At 50.2% G+C, this 15,190-nt stretch overlaps 7 protein-coding genes across 7 annotated transcripts; 4 read left to right on the forward strand and 3 right to left on the reverse strand.

The window, feature by feature from the left end:
• Nucleotides 1-8: 8 nt before the first annotated feature.
• Nucleotides 9-605, reverse strand: CC77DRAFT_1057906 (hypothetical protein; the record flags this gene model as incomplete). The annotated part of the gene is made up of 1 exon (XM_018528075.1): nucleotides 9-605. The coding sequence occupies one exon, from the start codon at nucleotides 603-605 to the stop codon at nucleotides 9-11; it is 597 nt and encodes a 198-aa protein (XP_018390132.1).
• Nucleotides 606-1,777: 1,172 nt separating this feature from the next.
• Nucleotides 1,778-2,761, reverse strand: CC77DRAFT_927157 (ARM repeat-containing protein; the record flags this gene model as incomplete). The annotated part of the gene is made up of 3 exons (XM_018533977.1): nucleotides 1,778-1,821; nucleotides 1,873-2,396; nucleotides 2,592-2,761. The coding sequence occupies 3 exons, from the start codon at nucleotides 2,759-2,761 to the stop codon at nucleotides 1,778-1,780; spliced, it is 738 nt and encodes a 245-aa protein (XP_018390133.1).
• Nucleotides 2,762-2,901: 140 nt separating this feature from the next.
• Nucleotides 2,902-4,441, forward strand: CC77DRAFT_1017059 (hypothetical protein). Its single transcript, XM_018524330.1, has 2 exons — nucleotides 2,902-3,051; nucleotides 3,101-4,441. Exons 1-2 carry the CDS (start codon nucleotides 2,929-2,931, stop codon nucleotides 4,286-4,288), a joined length of 1,311 nt encoding a protein of 436 aa, XP_018390134.1. The 5' UTR covers nucleotides 2,902-2,928; the 3' UTR covers nucleotides 4,289-4,441.
• CC77DRAFT_541101 (hypothetical protein) lies at nucleotides 4,405-6,026 on the reverse strand. Its single transcript, XM_018532089.1, has 2 exons — nucleotides 5,148-6,026; nucleotides 4,405-5,092 (listed from the first exon to the last, which is right to left on the reverse strand). The coding sequence occupies exons 1-2, from the start codon at nucleotides 5,941-5,943 to the stop codon at nucleotides 4,521-4,523; spliced, it is 1,368 nt and encodes a 455-aa protein (XP_018390135.1). The 5' UTR covers nucleotides 5,944-6,026; the 3' UTR covers nucleotides 4,405-4,520.
• A 2,312-nt stretch (nucleotides 6,027-8,338) lies between these two features.
• On the forward strand, nucleotides 8,339-9,550 carry CC77DRAFT_1047276 (hypothetical protein; the record flags this gene model as incomplete). The annotated part of the gene is made up of 3 exons (XM_018527482.1): nucleotides 8,339-8,815; nucleotides 8,866-9,149; nucleotides 9,196-9,550. The coding sequence occupies 3 exons, from the start codon at nucleotides 8,339-8,341 to the stop codon at nucleotides 9,308-9,310; spliced, it is 876 nt and encodes a 291-aa protein (XP_018390136.1). The 3' UTR covers nucleotides 9,311-9,550.
• A 606-nt stretch (nucleotides 9,551-10,156) lies between these two features.
• On the forward strand, nucleotides 10,157-11,423 carry CC77DRAFT_1047277 (hypothetical protein). The gene is made up of 5 exons (XM_018527483.1): nucleotides 10,157-10,577; nucleotides 10,629-10,713; nucleotides 10,761-10,845; nucleotides 10,899-11,131; nucleotides 11,203-11,423. Exons 1-5 carry the CDS (start codon nucleotides 10,230-10,232, stop codon nucleotides 11,295-11,297), a joined length of 846 nt encoding a protein of 281 aa, XP_018390137.1. The 5' UTR covers nucleotides 10,157-10,229; the 3' UTR covers nucleotides 11,298-11,423.
• Nucleotides 11,424-12,904: 1,481 nt separating this feature from the next.
• CC77DRAFT_1057912 (hypothetical protein) lies at nucleotides 12,905-14,900 on the forward strand (the record flags this gene model as incomplete). The annotated part of the gene is made up of 2 exons (XM_018528076.1): nucleotides 12,905-12,989; nucleotides 13,039-14,900. The coding sequence occupies 2 exons, from the start codon at nucleotides 12,905-12,907 to the stop codon at nucleotides 14,898-14,900; spliced, it is 1,947 nt and encodes a 648-aa protein (XP_018390138.1).
• Nucleotides 14,901-15,190: the final 290 nt, after the last annotated feature.

Here is a 15,190-nt window from a genome sequence, read left to right on the forward strand (position 1 = left end):
ACTTCTCTTCAGCACCCAACTACCACACCGACATCGTCCACAGCCACACTCCAGCCACTCTCATCCTCTACGCCATCACCTTGCACACTGACCGCAACCGAATGGCCAACACCTGGAACCACATCTTGTACCATGACCTTGCCGCCGACCCTCTTCCAACCTTTGTTTCCAACTCCCAGCTGAACCTCTTGTCCACAGCTGACCCCATCTAGGAAGATCTCAACGCGCGTCTGTCCACTCGGCCTGCTTCCCCTGACCCATGCGTAGCAATCCACCGTCACACCGGTTGGAAGATCAATGTAAGACTGCGATAGCGTAAGTGTTGCGGTCACTTCCGAGCTATTCGATGTCGCAGCATATACGTTGAAACCCGAGTGTGCGCCAACATGGGAAGGGGAGGTGGAGATGCCGCGAGAGGACCATGAGCCTGTCACCATGTCCATCCATGGGGTCAACAAAGGAATCTCGAAGGATGGATTGGTGAGGGCGTTTGTACAGGCTCTTGTAGAGAGGGTCTGCTGCGGCGACGGAAGTGGTGTGGCTTGAGTGGATGAGAAGGCGAGGGTGGCGCATACGAGAAAGACTACGAGCCTTTGAAGAACCATGATGGTGAGTGTCGGTTGTGAAGAAGTTCTGTACGTCTGGCAAACGTTTGGAGACCTTATGTCTCGGTTGCTGAGTGGACTCGGTGGTGGTAGTGTTTTCGAGTTCGTGAGCGTTACCGATAGTCAAGGAAAGGCGATCACGAGTGAGACAACGCTCAGATGGCTTGTGTGACGTGACCAAGGGAAGCCTATCGACGCTTTCCAAGTGCCTTTACTTGAGTTTGGCTTGATAATCTTTCGAGGATTCGCGTGGAACGTTGGCGCTAGTAAGGATGGGCAGGTGTTCTGCAAGTGAGTCGACAATCAGGACGATTACTGATTCCGTTTGCTTGAAGGCCGAATTGACACAAGTGAAAGGTGAGGAGAGAGAAAAATAGTGAGACCCATTCAAGCCATTGCACCTGCTGCAGACATATAGCATTGCTGGCTCTTGTTACATTCATCAACACAAAAAGCACACTCCAGTTTGCGATCATGTCGAACAAGCTCCAGCTGGCAGGGCCAAAACCTGATCGAATGAAGCTAAGCCATCGCGCAACGGTTTTATCTACGGTACGGTGCAGGAGTAAACACAAAGGAGATATTACTAGTCTTGTAATTGATAGGGTTGGACGGCTGGTTGAGGCGAAGGTGGCGTAAGTCTAAGCGAAATTCACGAGGCCGTTGCGCAGCCGCTTGGCACCACTCCCTATCACTGTACGGGTAAACACAACAGTCGCGCTATGTTACAGCCCAAAGCTTGCTCCAGATATCGGAGATTTTGCTGGCAAGCGATCGAAACAGGTGGGAATGATTGGCGAGGTTGGGGAGTTTTGATCAGGTTTCTTCGAGCCTATGGGGATGTGTTTCACTGTATTCCAGCAGGGACTGGGTTATGTGAACCGAGACAGAAAGGAGATCTAGAACTAAGAAAAGAAAAAAGGAGAAGTGGTGATGTTTGGTCGGAATGATGTTATTGGATCTTTGTTAGGCCTGTGGGGGTTTATCCTCCCAAGCCTTTGCTCATAGCGGCGTACTTTTGGGGTATATAGAGAGCCACCGAAGTCAACCTATATGGCTGTCGAGGGCCGCCGGGTACGCTTCTGTCGCATACTGATGCATTTTCAAAGTCCGCCTCAAACGCCGACCGTGCAAACCGTAGCCTCATGTCGTCATACTGTAAATCGTGTCGCTCATGCAGGCTGTTCGTATGCCCTCTTAATGACCCTTGCGAATTCTGCCAGGTTTGTTAGCAGCTGATTGGTGCTCAGTATGTAAATAAACTTACGATCAAACTTGACATTCTCGCGGACAACGGTGCCCTTAGCCTCGTTGTCCTTGTTGATTGGTACCTTGATCTTGGCACCATCGATGTTCCATCCACACACGCTTCCGACGAAGTTGTCAAACTCGCTTCCGGAGAGGTTCAACCACGACTCTAGGATGCTTCGGTCGACCTCGCGTACCGCTTGGCTGACAGTCGCAGCAATTCGTACGCGCATCAACTCCTCAAAGCCTGATACGTCGGCAATCAAGTCGGCGTACAGGTCGTCAGAGTCAAGTGTGGACCAGAATGTGGCGTAGTCTGCACCTTCGAGCAGATTCCTGAGCTCGTTGAGCTTCTGGACAGCTTCTGATAGCGGGGCATCGCCAGCAGCTGGGTTGTGTAATGAAGAAGAAAGAGGAGCTAGGACGTGTGGGGGGAGGAGAGACAGACCCAGGGAGAAGTCGGGGCTGGGGAAGACGGTGAGGGCCTTGACGAGGATGTTGGTGATGGTCTCGTCACGGGCGAGGTGGGGGTTGAACTGGTAGCTGCAGCATCGTGGTTAGTGAGATGCAACGATGATACTGGAGGTACAATAGCAGAGGCAGAAAGCTGTCAGATAGAGCTAATAATAAACTTCAGCGGGTGGGGGGATTCAGTCCCCATCCCTCGGGTAATAGGAAACGTTGTGGTTGTTTATTCATCTTGTAGCATAGGAAAGATTGAGTAGAGGGGGAACGTACAGCTTCAACAGGGCGAGGTTGGCGTAGCAGTCGTACGTCTGGTTCTCGCACTGCTGCATGACATAGTCCTGGAAGACACCCGTCGTCTCTGGGTTGTAGCGATCCAGTCCATCGAGGATCTGCTGCATGTGATCCGGCCGCTCAGGCGCGAAGTCGAAAGGGGCGCCCATGGTGGTTGTGTGGATGAGCGACGAAGAGTTGGTGTCGAAGGCTTGGTCAAATTCGCTCAGTGCGACGAGACGGCGCATTGGCCACCGGGCAGCCCCGCGTCATCTTCAAAAAAGTTAGACCCCGCCAAAACAATTGATTGCGACAAGATCTACCAATTTACACCATCATGGCGCCCTACGACAGCGACTCCTCAGACGGCGGCGATGACTACACCGAGACAAATGTGCTGCTGGGTTATGCGACAAAGGACGCAACGGGCGACGCAGTTTCCCACATCGGAGGCGCACCGGTACGCACACTGTCGACCTAGCCAGAAGTCTGTCTAATGATCATAGTAGGGCTGGATAGATGAGGCGACAGCCCCTTCTGGCGCCTTAGCAAAGTGCAAAGTCTGTAATGGCTATCTCAGCCTCCTCCTCGAACTCAACGGCGACCTTCCTGACCAATTCCCTGGTCACGAACGGCGACTCTACATCTGGACATGTCGGCGCAAACCATGCAGAAGAAAGGAGGGTAGCGTGAGGGGCATTCGTGGAGTGCGCGTCGCAAAAGGCGCGAGCAGTAAGGCTACCACTGCCAAAGTCGAGAAGAAGGAGGTCAAAGAAGAAAAGCCCCAGCCCAAGATAGGCGAGTCGCTGTTTGGGGTCAAGAATGGGACAAGTGCATCGACGCCCGCGAACCCATTCTCGAACCCCTTCTCATCCAAGCCCAATGGTGTGGCATCGGCGAACTCTTTCTCTTCGGGGGGAAGTGCAAATCCCTTCGGCACATCCAGCCCTACACCCGCAGTTCAAGTTAGCGAGCCTGAGGAGAAGAAGGATGAAGCCTCCACGACTTTACCGGAAACTTTCGCGTCCAAAGTTCGGCTGTCTTCACCACCTCCGTCTGAACAGCAACCCCCACGTCCACATGAGCCATGGCCAGCAGACTCGGCCTTCCCTACGCCGTTCCCACACTACCACCTGGACGCCGAATACGAGACGCTAGACGCTCCTTCAGAACCATCAATACCAGCAAACGTGCGGGTTATGGATATGGAGACTGAAGAAAGCGGGAAAGGTGGTGGAAAAGAAGACAAGGAAGTATTTGAGTCGTCCATGGACAGGACGTTCCAGAAGTTTGCAGATCGCATTGGGGAGAACTCCGAGCAGGTGCTGCGTTATGAGTACAAAGGCAAGCCACTTCTCTACAGCGACAACGATGCCATTGGCAAGCTTCTGGGACCACATTCGGAGAATGGTACAGCGTCGAACGCAAAGGTCAAGACAGCGGCCTCACGAGGTGGAGCTGGCTTTCCTCGATGTTCGACGTGTGGTGCGGATAGGGTCTTCGAGGTTCAGTTAACACCACATGCAATTACCGAGTTGGAGGCAGACGAGATGAGCATCGATGGCATGGAATGGGGCACTATCATTATGGCAGTATGTAGCAAAGACTGCAAGCCCAGCGACGTCCAAGAAGGCGAAGTCGGCTATGTGGAGGAATGGGTTGGTGTCCAATGGGAGGAGGTCGCTTCAAAGAAGTAGGAGACGATCACGTAAGATATCAGACGAATGATGACTTGAACGATGATCTCGATACCCCACACTTACAAAGGAGCTCGTTTTTTAAGGAGTAGTATACTCAGCTGTACTGCACCCGAGAGGTATATCATGTATTTTGTGCTTTCTAGTGTTGGTATAGAATGCAGCGTATACCTTGAGGGAAGACTTGAGTATGGAGTACCCCTAAGTAGGAACGAGCTCCTTCGTACAAGTTTCAAGCTGCTACAGCCGCTGCTACGGGTGCAGCCACCCTCGTGATTTGATCGCCTGCCCTGACGACACCATTGCCTTTGGTGTCTTTACTAGCTCTCTCAGCACCTGTTTTCCAGACTTCGACTTCCTGACCGCCTCGCAAGATACCAACACGCATAGTCGACAACAAATTATGTGCTGCGTTCGAATGTTCATACACACCGCCATTGAATACCGCGGTACCATCCTTGCCAATCACACTCTTGATCAGTGTCTTGCCACCAGGATGATCAGCAATGAACGGTGAAACATCGTGGATTACTCCAGCGATAGCCACCAAAGCGGCGCCGTTGGCGGAAGCCTGGGCTTGAAAATCGTCCCAACTGATGACTGGCAGTTGAGCTAATGGGAGGCCCCAATCAAGCTTCGATCGCTTTTGGTCGAGTGCTTTCTGTTGCTGTTGAAGTCTGCCTTTCTCAATCTCATTAGAGCGAAAGGTCTTCAGGTCGTATGTCAGTGGAAAGAGAGGGATTATGGACATGATCCAGATGAGCCATTTCGTCGGGTCGTATTGATACCAGATTATTGCGTTGCCTTGATCTGTTGTTAGTATCATCACCCTTATGACATCCAAAAGACATGGACTTACGATAGTCAGACGGGAACTCATGGTGAAAGTTGTGGTATCCTTCGCCCATAGTCACCAAAGCGGTCAACACGTGATCCCTTGGAGATCTCCGGTCGTCGAATGGCTGCTCGCCGATCCAGTGCGCGAGACTGTTCACACAAAAGGTAGCTTGCTGTACGAAGCACGCCCTGATGATGCCCGCATACACAAAGCCACCCCACCAGTCTCCCCAGCCCATACCTGCTACCATCGCAGGGAAGATCCAGGCAGCAAAGAGAAGCATTTTTCCATAGTGCCGGTGCTGAAACACAACGATCGGGTCGCTGTCCAAATCGGAGATGTCCGTACGACCTTTGACTTTCGGGTCGTTGTTAAGAACCATCCAACCGATGTGAGAAAACAACAAGCCTCGCATAACCGAGTATGGATCTTTCATCGTATCTGTCCATCGATGATGCGCGCGATGGTTGGCGCTCCACCATCTTATGCTACCTTGGATTGCTCCTGCTCCTGTGAAGGCCAAGAACAGACGTACCGGAAGGCGCGCAGAATAGCAGCGGTGGCTCCATAATCGATGATATCCACCTGTGATACCAAAAGCGGTCATGAAGTAGTACAGGATGCTCCATAGCAAAGTTGGTCGAGTGAGAGGTGTCGAACGTGCCAAGTAGAGGCCATATGTCGGGATTAGAACGACGAGAGTTGTGTTAAGCCAGTTAATCTTCTTGTACCAATTTGCGAAAGTGACTGGTTGAGCAGATATATGTAGTTCTTTTGGGGTGGGAGGTTTTCCCGTTAAAGGGTCAGAAGCGGCCATGACGGACGACGTGAGCTAGTCAATCCCACACGAAGGAAAAAAGCGAAATGCAAGGCAGCCTACTCTTCCAAGCACGATAGCTTGGTATATGTACCTCCATCATCTTCGACCGGAACATTCCGAATACACCAACTGTTGGCCTAAATGCAGGGCAGAACGTGGTTCTTTCAGCCCCATTGTCGGTCAAAGGCAACGTGCGTAACGGCGAGACGGTCACGCCAAACCCCCCGATCCGGATTCCTCGGGTGTCGTGTAGTTTTTACAGCTCTAATGCCATTGGTGGAGCGGAGTGGTGGACTGAGGTTAATGAAGTTTACAATGCCGTGTATGGTTAGACGCATGCAGGAACGTGGCCGTTCTTCGGCTGTTTGATGCCTACCCAGATGCTAGCCTGTTTCTGGTGAGGGATGCGAGTTTTCAGGGTAAGATGCGACAGTCTTGGCGCGGACTTCATGCCACCTCTCAATTCTTGAAATCCGTGGCATATCCGCTTCTTTATGCGCGCTGCTGACGGCTATGCTTCTTTCTATGTTCAATCGCGAATTACAGTGGACGACTTCCTTATGAGGGCTGGTGACAGCTATACCCTTCTCCGTGGTTAATCGCGAATTCAAGGGAATACATATACCTCTTTCCATGTTTAATCGCGATTTTGAGTAGCCACTATACTCCTTTCGATGTACTCTTGCGAGTCAAAAGGTATGGATGGCTCAATGGTGCAGATGTCTTGCAAAAGGGGCCTGAAGCTTGAGAACTCTCTGAACTCTCTAGTGATTACAGGCATGTGAAGTATTTCTTAGCCTGCGCTGTTCCATCCTAACAAGCAACTGGGCTGGATTCCTCTATTGTTCCGTACTCTGGAGTTTTGCTTTACACAGATTATTGGAGGGCGACTGTACAATGCGACGTCGGCGCTTCGATACAATCCATGCATCCTCTCCAGTGTCAAAATCTTCCCTGATTGCCCAATCTTTGGTTAGAAGTCTCATCATCCTTGCTAGCCCCTGTCTTCAATTTGCTCGATGTGCCCGGCAGCACTCATAAGGCTCCACACGTCCTGTTCGCCTTGAGCCTTCATCCTGTCCATTAAGCACTGTACAAGGTCTCTGAATATACGGCCCGGAGTCTCTGCCATCTTCAACGCATCGTAGTTGGTCTGAAGAGCAAACAAGTCAACGAACAATCGTCTAAGGGCACAAGAACGAGTTGTCTTCTGGTACGCCACAAGCATTAGCTGATGACGAGACTTGTCCGTCATTCTCAAGCTGCATTCGATGATTTGTTGACGCACGACTTGCAAGAATTCGATGTCTCCGAGAGTTTCGCCCACCTCGTGCGCAAGGATCAGTCGGAAGCAGCGAAGTTCGTGATCTCCCTTGTCCGCCTTATAGACTGGGATAGTGCATCCGTAGAGCCACTGGACGTATACGTCGAAGCCATCAGCATCCATATCATCAAGACTGGTGGTATCAAAGAAGTCCGACAGGATCCACTTTGAACGGCATGTGGGACAAGTGTTGTTGTTCTCGGACCATTGTTTCATACAATCTTGATGCAGATTGTTTCCACATGTCTTGCAGTACGTCAAGGTTTGGACCAAGGCATCAAGATATTCGTGACAGATGATGCACCCGCCCTCAACGTCTTTACGCACGGTCTGGAACTAGTTCTTGAAGAAGGTGGATTGCTTGCAAAGCATGTCCTCGTGTGCCGAAAACTGGCGACGCTTTGGGCCTACATGTAGGCGAAGGAGTCTACCACCAAATCTGAACTCATTAGTATTCGATGATGATAAGAGAGGGTGGATTGCTTGCAAGATAGGTGAATGCTTCTTCGCCTTGCTGGCTGTGCCGCGAGCTTGGCCGACAGTCATTGGACCTTACGTTGGTTCGACTCTTCAAGCTCTGATGCTGACAATGGAAATTTTTTCCTAAGAAGCCGGGTCGTTGCGTGGTAAGTTAAGGGTCTGATAAGAGTGTAGTGTCGAAGCGCGAGTGAGACTAGCCACTTTCTCGCGGCCCCAAAATAAGCTTGTAAGCTCACCACGAGGTGATAGAGGTGGGGATGACGCTGCGATGAAGAGAAGGTGAGGAGCGGTTAGGTGAGGCCTAAACTGTGAGGTTCTAAGCTCACGTAACCATGGCTTTGCAAACAATCCGTACAGCATCATTGCTTTCTGGGACCGTCGCGCCTTCCTTGAGCTCTCACCGTCTGCACCGCTAGCGTCACTAGCCCACGTCACACCAAACGCGCGCACACTTCCCGTAGAGCTACGTCCTCACTCTTCATGATCATCATTCCTCGTCAAGCTTCATGCTCACCAATTCAAATTCGCAGAATTCATCGCTCCTCGGCGCCTAGCGCGCACGACTACTGTACCTATATTTCGTGCATCATGCCAGTAACTACAAGACTCAAACGACAGGAATTACCATCCTCTACATCTGATAGTCGCCTCGAATTAGAAGTCCAACGCACTGCAAGGATGACAACCCACACTGACACTGTCCCCATGGACATCGACTTTGGCAAGCTTCCAACCGCCATCGACACCAATAATTGCTCGGTATCACCTGGAAAGAGCGATTCCGGAGATAGTGACAAGAGAAATCTTTCCTATACCGATGACTTTGAGACGCTGCCTTCAAGTGGCCCGACCAGTCATGCTCATATCATCGACCTTCGGGAGTACGCTACATCTATGAAGGAAGAAGGAATACTCAAACTTCAGGATGCGATCGCCACTACTCTATTTAACGTGTCACTAGCCACGCTCAGATCCTTTGTCAACTCCACAGTCAACACCTTCAAGGCTGTGTTTGGTACGAAGAATGTACAGTTGGTCATCTGGCGCAGGGGTCTCGAGGTCTTTGTAAGTCGTCACATCTTCTGCTAAAGCTACGTCTACTGATGTTCTTGTAGATTGGCACTTTCGAACACCACAAGTCAATGAAATTATACCGCTTCGAGCATGTCGCCGGCTTCCTGATCGGCTACGATGGATCTTGGCACCTCAAGGTCACGGCTAGCAACGCCTACTCCGCCCCCAAGTGGCCAGATATTTGGGCTGGCAAGTTCGAGTGCCACGGTGGTGTTGCGAAGATGACGATCGAGAACGAGGAGACGGGTATGGCAAAGCAGGCTTCAAAATTGGCATCTGAGATTATTGGTCGCAGGTACTGGGAACTCAAGATTGATGTGAGGATGTAGGTTGCTATTGTATATAGCTCTGCAGCTGCATTACTGTTAAAGTGGGAACGTTAGTCAGCTTATTGGTCGAAGTGCCCCGTCGGCTGCGCGACCTCCAGTATCTCGTCTTGTCTTAGTGTACCCGCAAAACTTAATTTCCACTTACCCGCATCACTGATCGATAGCTATGAACATCGGAACTGTTCTTGTTCTCTCCTCGCCTTCGGTTTTACAGACACATCAACTATTAATCCACATCTATATCTCGGAAAGGTCCAACAATTCCGCATTGTCCTTCCGAACGAATGACCACTGCCCTCAGAACCTCTGGCCTCCAGCAAGCTCAAAGCCACATCTCTGTTCTCGTGCATTGTCTTTCCGACAGAAAACTTTGAGCAAACCACTACCACAGTGGCAAAGAGGCCGCTCACATGTGTGAAGGACTAGGCGTTGAACTGATTATCTTGCAGACTCAGCCCCGCGCAGTTTTGTCGGCCTTGGGTGTGCATGGCTTGCATATCGTCTACCCATGTCCTCGAAAGAGTGCCTCGCTATGGCCCCACGTCGTTGCAGGAAAGATTAGAGCGCCCTTGGGTGGCTGACTAGTGGGAGGCGCTCCATTATTCCCTACAACGACGTGGCCCTGTTTACCAGTGACACGTTGATTCACAGGGGCTGATCCGCCTAGAATCCGAAACAAAAGCATTACATGGATCACGCAAGCCTAAGCCGGTTGGATACCCCGCTTTTTGGTCTCGTTTCTTTTTTTTCTTTTTCTAAGGACGCGAGTCGATGGCTCAGCCTTGCAGCAACTCAGCTTAAGCTAATGCTAGGAGAATACATGGTTCACAACTGTAGCAGTAGTGGTTAAGCCTTTTCACGCGAAGGACGAATCAGCCTTCATACCGCAACTCCACAATCTTGTATGGCGCTACAAACCCATGTAACTTCCGTTATCGATGCCAAGGGTAGAAAGAGGGGTTTGGTGATCGGCAGTTTTAGAGATGTGTATCTCTTCCGATTAGTGGTCATTTTTTAGGACAGCATATCTCAAAGCAAAGGAAGGGAAAGCAAACAGGTCATTGCAAGCAGTGAATATGAGCAAACACGACGACGCAGTTTTGACAGAGATCCGCTATACCGCGAGAGATGCTCGGCACGAGTACGAGAAGCCGTATGAGATGAGATATGACACTGGTGGGGTGATTCCCACTACCAACACTACGCACGAGAGCCACACTGTTACCATTCTGAATTTCAGATCATTCCAGAATGAACACAACTTCAGCGATTATGGATTTGCGGTGGAGAAGATGGGAACTATCATGACAGACGAGGTGTTCGGGAATCGGAAACTCATTCAGGAAGTCTACTATCCTGTGCTAGAGAAACTCCTCTGGCAGCAATTTCCTAGTGCTGCGGAGGTCCGCATATTGGAATACAATGTCAGGATATCGAGGTTGAAAGCGGGATTCGTTTGCTGATCCTGTTGCTAGCTTCGAAGCAGACACATACAGTACCCTCATTTTAACCACAAGGTTGAGCTCGAGTTTTCGCAGCCTGCAACACTCGCTCATATTGGTAGGAGGCGATACATGATCTTTGTGTGCAGTGCTGACAATATTCAGATTACTCGTTGGAGTCCGCAATCAGGAACGCGTGCGCAGTGTTCAAAACACCACGAGAAAGCCTCAAACGCGTGCTAACGGTGAAGTAAGTTATTCGGTGCCGGCCATCTACCATTGCAGTAGCTGAATACTCAAAAGCTTTTGGAAGTCGTTTCAACCAGGAAATGATTGGCCTCTCGCCTTATGCGACGCCCGTTCTCTCAACCATGACACAGACACTATCGATGTTGACATAGTCTATCACGATCGTTATACTGAGAACGAGACCATGTATTACGACCCAGGACACGATTGGTATTATGTCAAGGACCTCGGAGAGGATGAAATCTTGATGTTCGTGCAGAAAGACACTGATAAGCCCGGAGGTGGGGGTAAGTACCCTACTTCTTTGTACTCCTGTGGATTTGCGGGACACACACAGATGCTAAACTCGATACTATAGGCGTAGCGCACACAAGCTTCTATAACCCCTTGGCTAAAGAAGATGCTCCACCGCGGATGAGCATCGAGATTAGAGCTTATGTTGCATTCAAGTAGAGCAGTTGGGAAACAATACATGCCGTGCTCCGCGCTCATTGTAAGGGTGTAGAGTGGAGTACAAACATGATATCTGAACAAAGAGAGATAAACATTACACTAGGAGATTGAGTATCATTCATCAAGAGTATTTTTCAGGTCCTTTAACCTGATTGACGTGTGTCATCTACCTATGGGTGTCGAGTTCTCTCTTACGCTTTCGAAGTCTGGTGTTGAGCAGTGACCTTCACATGCACTGGGGCGTCATCCTGTGCACTGGTACAATATCTCGTTCATTTGGTACATACTAAGCGAGAGATGTTGTAGTGTTCATCATCATGCTACCCTCATGTCTTCTTCTCGCGCACTTAGCCTCCAATCATTTCATGTCCCAGGTCGAATCAGGTGTGACACTCTCGCCCTTCGCGTTGACGCCGTATTGACCATTGAGACACTGCCCTCCCCGAGCATCTCTCTCGTATTGTATGTTCCAAGTCTCCTTTGGGGCAGGCCAAATCTTCCTCCATGGCTGTGATTTCTCCTTTGCGGGTTGCGTGGTCTTGGTGGGTTGGACCATCTTTAAGATGATTTTCGCGGTACGGTAGAAAAAGGAGCCTGCTATGGTTAGTATATACTACTCGATAGGAAGAAACAAGTGAGAAGACTGGTATTACTTGTCGTTGTAGTAGCGACAACTTGAGTGCTGCTGCGGGAGGCTGGTACGTGAACGATGCTGATGCTGGAACCAAATCCAGTGGGGCGATTATTCGGACGATTAAGAGCTCCCATCTGTTCTTATCAGTCAGCCACTTGATTGAAACCGGTGAGATCCTACGACGTGTTCGCAGTTGCATGTATCGCCGGATGTGGTTAAAGCCACCCGAGTGGCTTTTAGATGCAACTAGCGTTCGTATGCCTCACTCATGCACCAGCGTCTAGCAGACATTGGTCAAGCTCACGTCCTGCGGAACAAAGAGGCAGTGCCAAGTGAAAAAAACTCAGATGAGTAGAGATAGACATACTTTCCACCTATCATTTTTGCAGTTCGTGCCGCGAATGCTTGGTGGCGGTCCACTACGTTCGACGATTGGAGCCTTAACCCATTCACACCAACTAGACATGCATCCACATATCAGTGGCATGAGACAGTAGAAAGCGCCTTGAATTTTCCTTGTTAGGTATCTGCCCGCAAACCGGGCCGTGGCCGTGCAAGGCTCGATAAGACCAGGGATGATGCGCCTTCGCAACCTTGCAGGTGTGCTGTCACTGCCCTCACAAACCATACTTTTTCCACCCTTTCCCTTACTGTTCGTATTATTCCTCATCTGATTCTAGCACTCCTGCTGCGCCACTCGATATTTTCGCAAGGTCTAAACGTGTAAGGCTCTCCTGGCGCATGGTGGACATGTTGGTAGCCTCGAGTCGTCGATCAGACTTGAGGCACTGTTTTCTGAACAGACTGGAGCGATCGGGCACTAAAGGTGAGGCAGTGCGCTGGGCGTAAGTAGCGAATAACAATATAAGTATGTAGGAGATCAACAAAGAAAGTATCGCACAAGGCCTTCGTCATCGTGTCTCGAAGTCCTTGCTCAATCTTACAACCAATACTTGTTGGGCCGAACCCCGTCATGTCTATCACATGGGTTAGTTTATCAACGCGATGGGGTCTCACCAGCGTGCAAGCCGCTCTCAATGTCGTCATGTCAGTACTAGGTAAGTCTTTAACTTCGAGCCATCACCAAGGTTTCACTCACAAACTTAGGAACGATTGGGATCTGGACAATGTCTCGATACTGGTGGCAGCGAGGCGGAAAGAAGATCTTGAGCCAGAAGCCAGACATCCCTCTTCCCCAAATGCTCAGCATCGCTAGTCCTGGCGAGGGCTATGATGCGGTGAACGTCCTCCGTTGGAAACTGTTTTCAAAGAAACACTTCCTGTTACTCCTCCAGGTGATGAGCGTTTTCATAGCCGCATTGGCAAGCGGGCTAGCAGGTCCACTTGCCCAGGTTTCGCTCAGAAGTACTAAAACTGTCCGATCACAGACAGTCGAAGTGCTTCAAGCGTGGGCTAGTGGCGAAGACTTTGGCAACCGCAACAACGCAAATGTGGAATGGAATGATACCATGACCAGCTTGGATGTAGCTGGCTTCCCATATACTCAGATGATGGATTACCTACCTCCATCTTCAATACTGTGGACTTACACTGCCAGCGAATGGGATCCAACATGGAGTGCGGATTGCAGCTTTGAAGAGGAAACCCTGCTGAGAGACCTGGTCGCTTCGGGCGAGTCTACGTTTTATGAGCCCCTCAAGGCTTTCCCTTCCTACCGAGACACTTACAATACGACGTGGCTCAATGCATCACAGTTCAGGCCTGAAGCAAATTTTGCTGGCGAAATGAGAGTTACTGAGGAGGGCGAAATGGTTATGAAAGATATGATAATCTGGATCCTTATCCAATCGGAGCCGATGGTCAACGACCGAGCCATGAACAACAATGAAACGCTGCACTTATCGCTATCATCCCTACACGTCAAAGACTTCCAAGTCATGACGTTTGACGACCCAACAAATGGCGGTGAAACTGAGTGGCGACCCAATGGCACCGTTGCGAACGCGAGTTATACCCGAGTGGAATGCACCATCTCCCGCAAGCCTGTGGTCCTCGACGAAAACGCAATACCATGGATATGGACGAATGACACATACTCCATTACCAACGCGTACAGACAGTTTTGGATGACATATGTCGGAGAGCAGTCGAACGCGAACCTGACAGTCGCTCCGCTAACGCCGCATGAACTGTTCCGTTTCTATCAAACTTACATGATATCAGTGAACACTTGGAATGCGAGGCCATATTTTCGGAACATCAGTGTCTTGAGAGACACGGTACAGCTGTCGATAGCGTGTTTGATCCTGATCTTACTGCTGATCACTGTCGAGCTGTGGTTGACCGTGCGGTATCTATGGTTCCTTCGACGTAACAAACAGCGACTCGATGAGCGATGCATTCCGGATGGGAAAATAGACTGGATGGTATATAACGCGAGATTAGCCGAGCAGTTTGCAAGCCAACAGCGCGGCCAGGGAGAGAAACCCCCAAAGAGTCGTGACTATTTCCGCCGGGCATCTTTTGGCAACGGCCTTGATCCTAACGCCCAATCCTCCGGACTTGCCCGTGTTTATAGCACCTCAAAATCAACATCCGGAGCCACTCGCGGCGATTTAAGGAACTCGCCCTTCAAGAAACCAACCCGACCAACACCTCCTCATATCGTTGTTCCAATCAGGAAAGAAGCTACTGTTAATGAACATGAGCTAAGCAGAATGCCTATTTATAATCGCTCGTGTAACGGTATCGACTCAGCGATCTCATCTGATCGTGGAAGCTCCCAACATCTGGTCACACCAAATCTGGACACCCATATGCTCAATCCACAGCTCTCACAGAGATCCTCGATCACTATGGTCAAGCCCACTACGCAAAGTGAAGGCTCATCGCCAAGAGTCAGCTTCTACTCCAAGGGAGAAGATGAAGACAGGATTGATACTATCACACCCGTCACGCCCACAATGCCCATCAAGCCCCTTACACCACCTGGTGGTAGCAAAAAATAAAAACATGGACCCGAGCTCATTGGAAAGGAATAATCTGTGGTGCACCTGGATGTATCTTGTGCGATTTTGCTGGAATTTACAAGCTTTGTGATGAGGCAGTTGGTTATTGCGGTACTGCCATGAGGGAAAGGCCCCCAGATAAGTAAGCTAGCGAAGCTCGCTTATAGTCCGCTTCTTTGATTCGTTTTATCTCAAGTGAGAACTCTAATAACGAGAACTTTGCCTGCTATCAGGCCTTTTTTCTTCTTCGTGCTTCAAAACTCGATCCTTCTCACTTCGCCTTTCCATCA

The sequence above is a fragment of the Alternaria alternata genome (assembly GCF_001642055.1).
Source record: "Alternaria alternata strain SRC1lrK2f unplaced genomic scaffold CC77scaffold_3, whole genome shotgun sequence".
NCBI lineage: Eukaryota > Fungi > Ascomycota > Dothideomycetes > Pleosporales > Pleosporaceae > Alternaria > Alternaria alternata.

Coding starts and splice junctions, on each gene's coding strand:
- CC77DRAFT_1017059 (XM_018524330.1), top strand. CDS start 2,929: ATGGCGCCCTACGACAGCGACTCCTCAGACGGCGGCGATGACTACACC. Junction 3,052..3,100: donor CCCACATCGGAGGCGCACCG/GTACGCACACTG, acceptor TGATCATAGTAG/GGCTGGATAGATGAGGCGAC.
- CC77DRAFT_541101 (XM_018532089.1), bottom strand. CDS start 5,943: ATGGCCGCTTCTGACCCTTTAACGGGAAAACCTCCCACCCCAAAAGAA. Junction 5,093..5,147: donor TGAGTTCCCGTCTGACTATC/GTAAGTCCATGT, acceptor CAACAGATCAAG/GCAACGCAATAATCTGGTAT.
- CC77DRAFT_1047277 (XM_018527483.1), top strand. CDS start 10,230: ATGAGCAAACACGACGACGCAGTTTTGACAGAGATCCGCTATACCGCG. Junction 10,578..10,628: donor TCCGCATATTGGAATACAAT/GTCAGGATATCG, acceptor TCCTGTTGCTAG/CTTCGAAGCAGACACATACA. Junction 11,132..11,202: donor TGATAAGCCCGGAGGTGGGG/GTAAGTACCCTA, acceptor TCGATACTATAG/GCGTAGCGCACACAAGCTTC.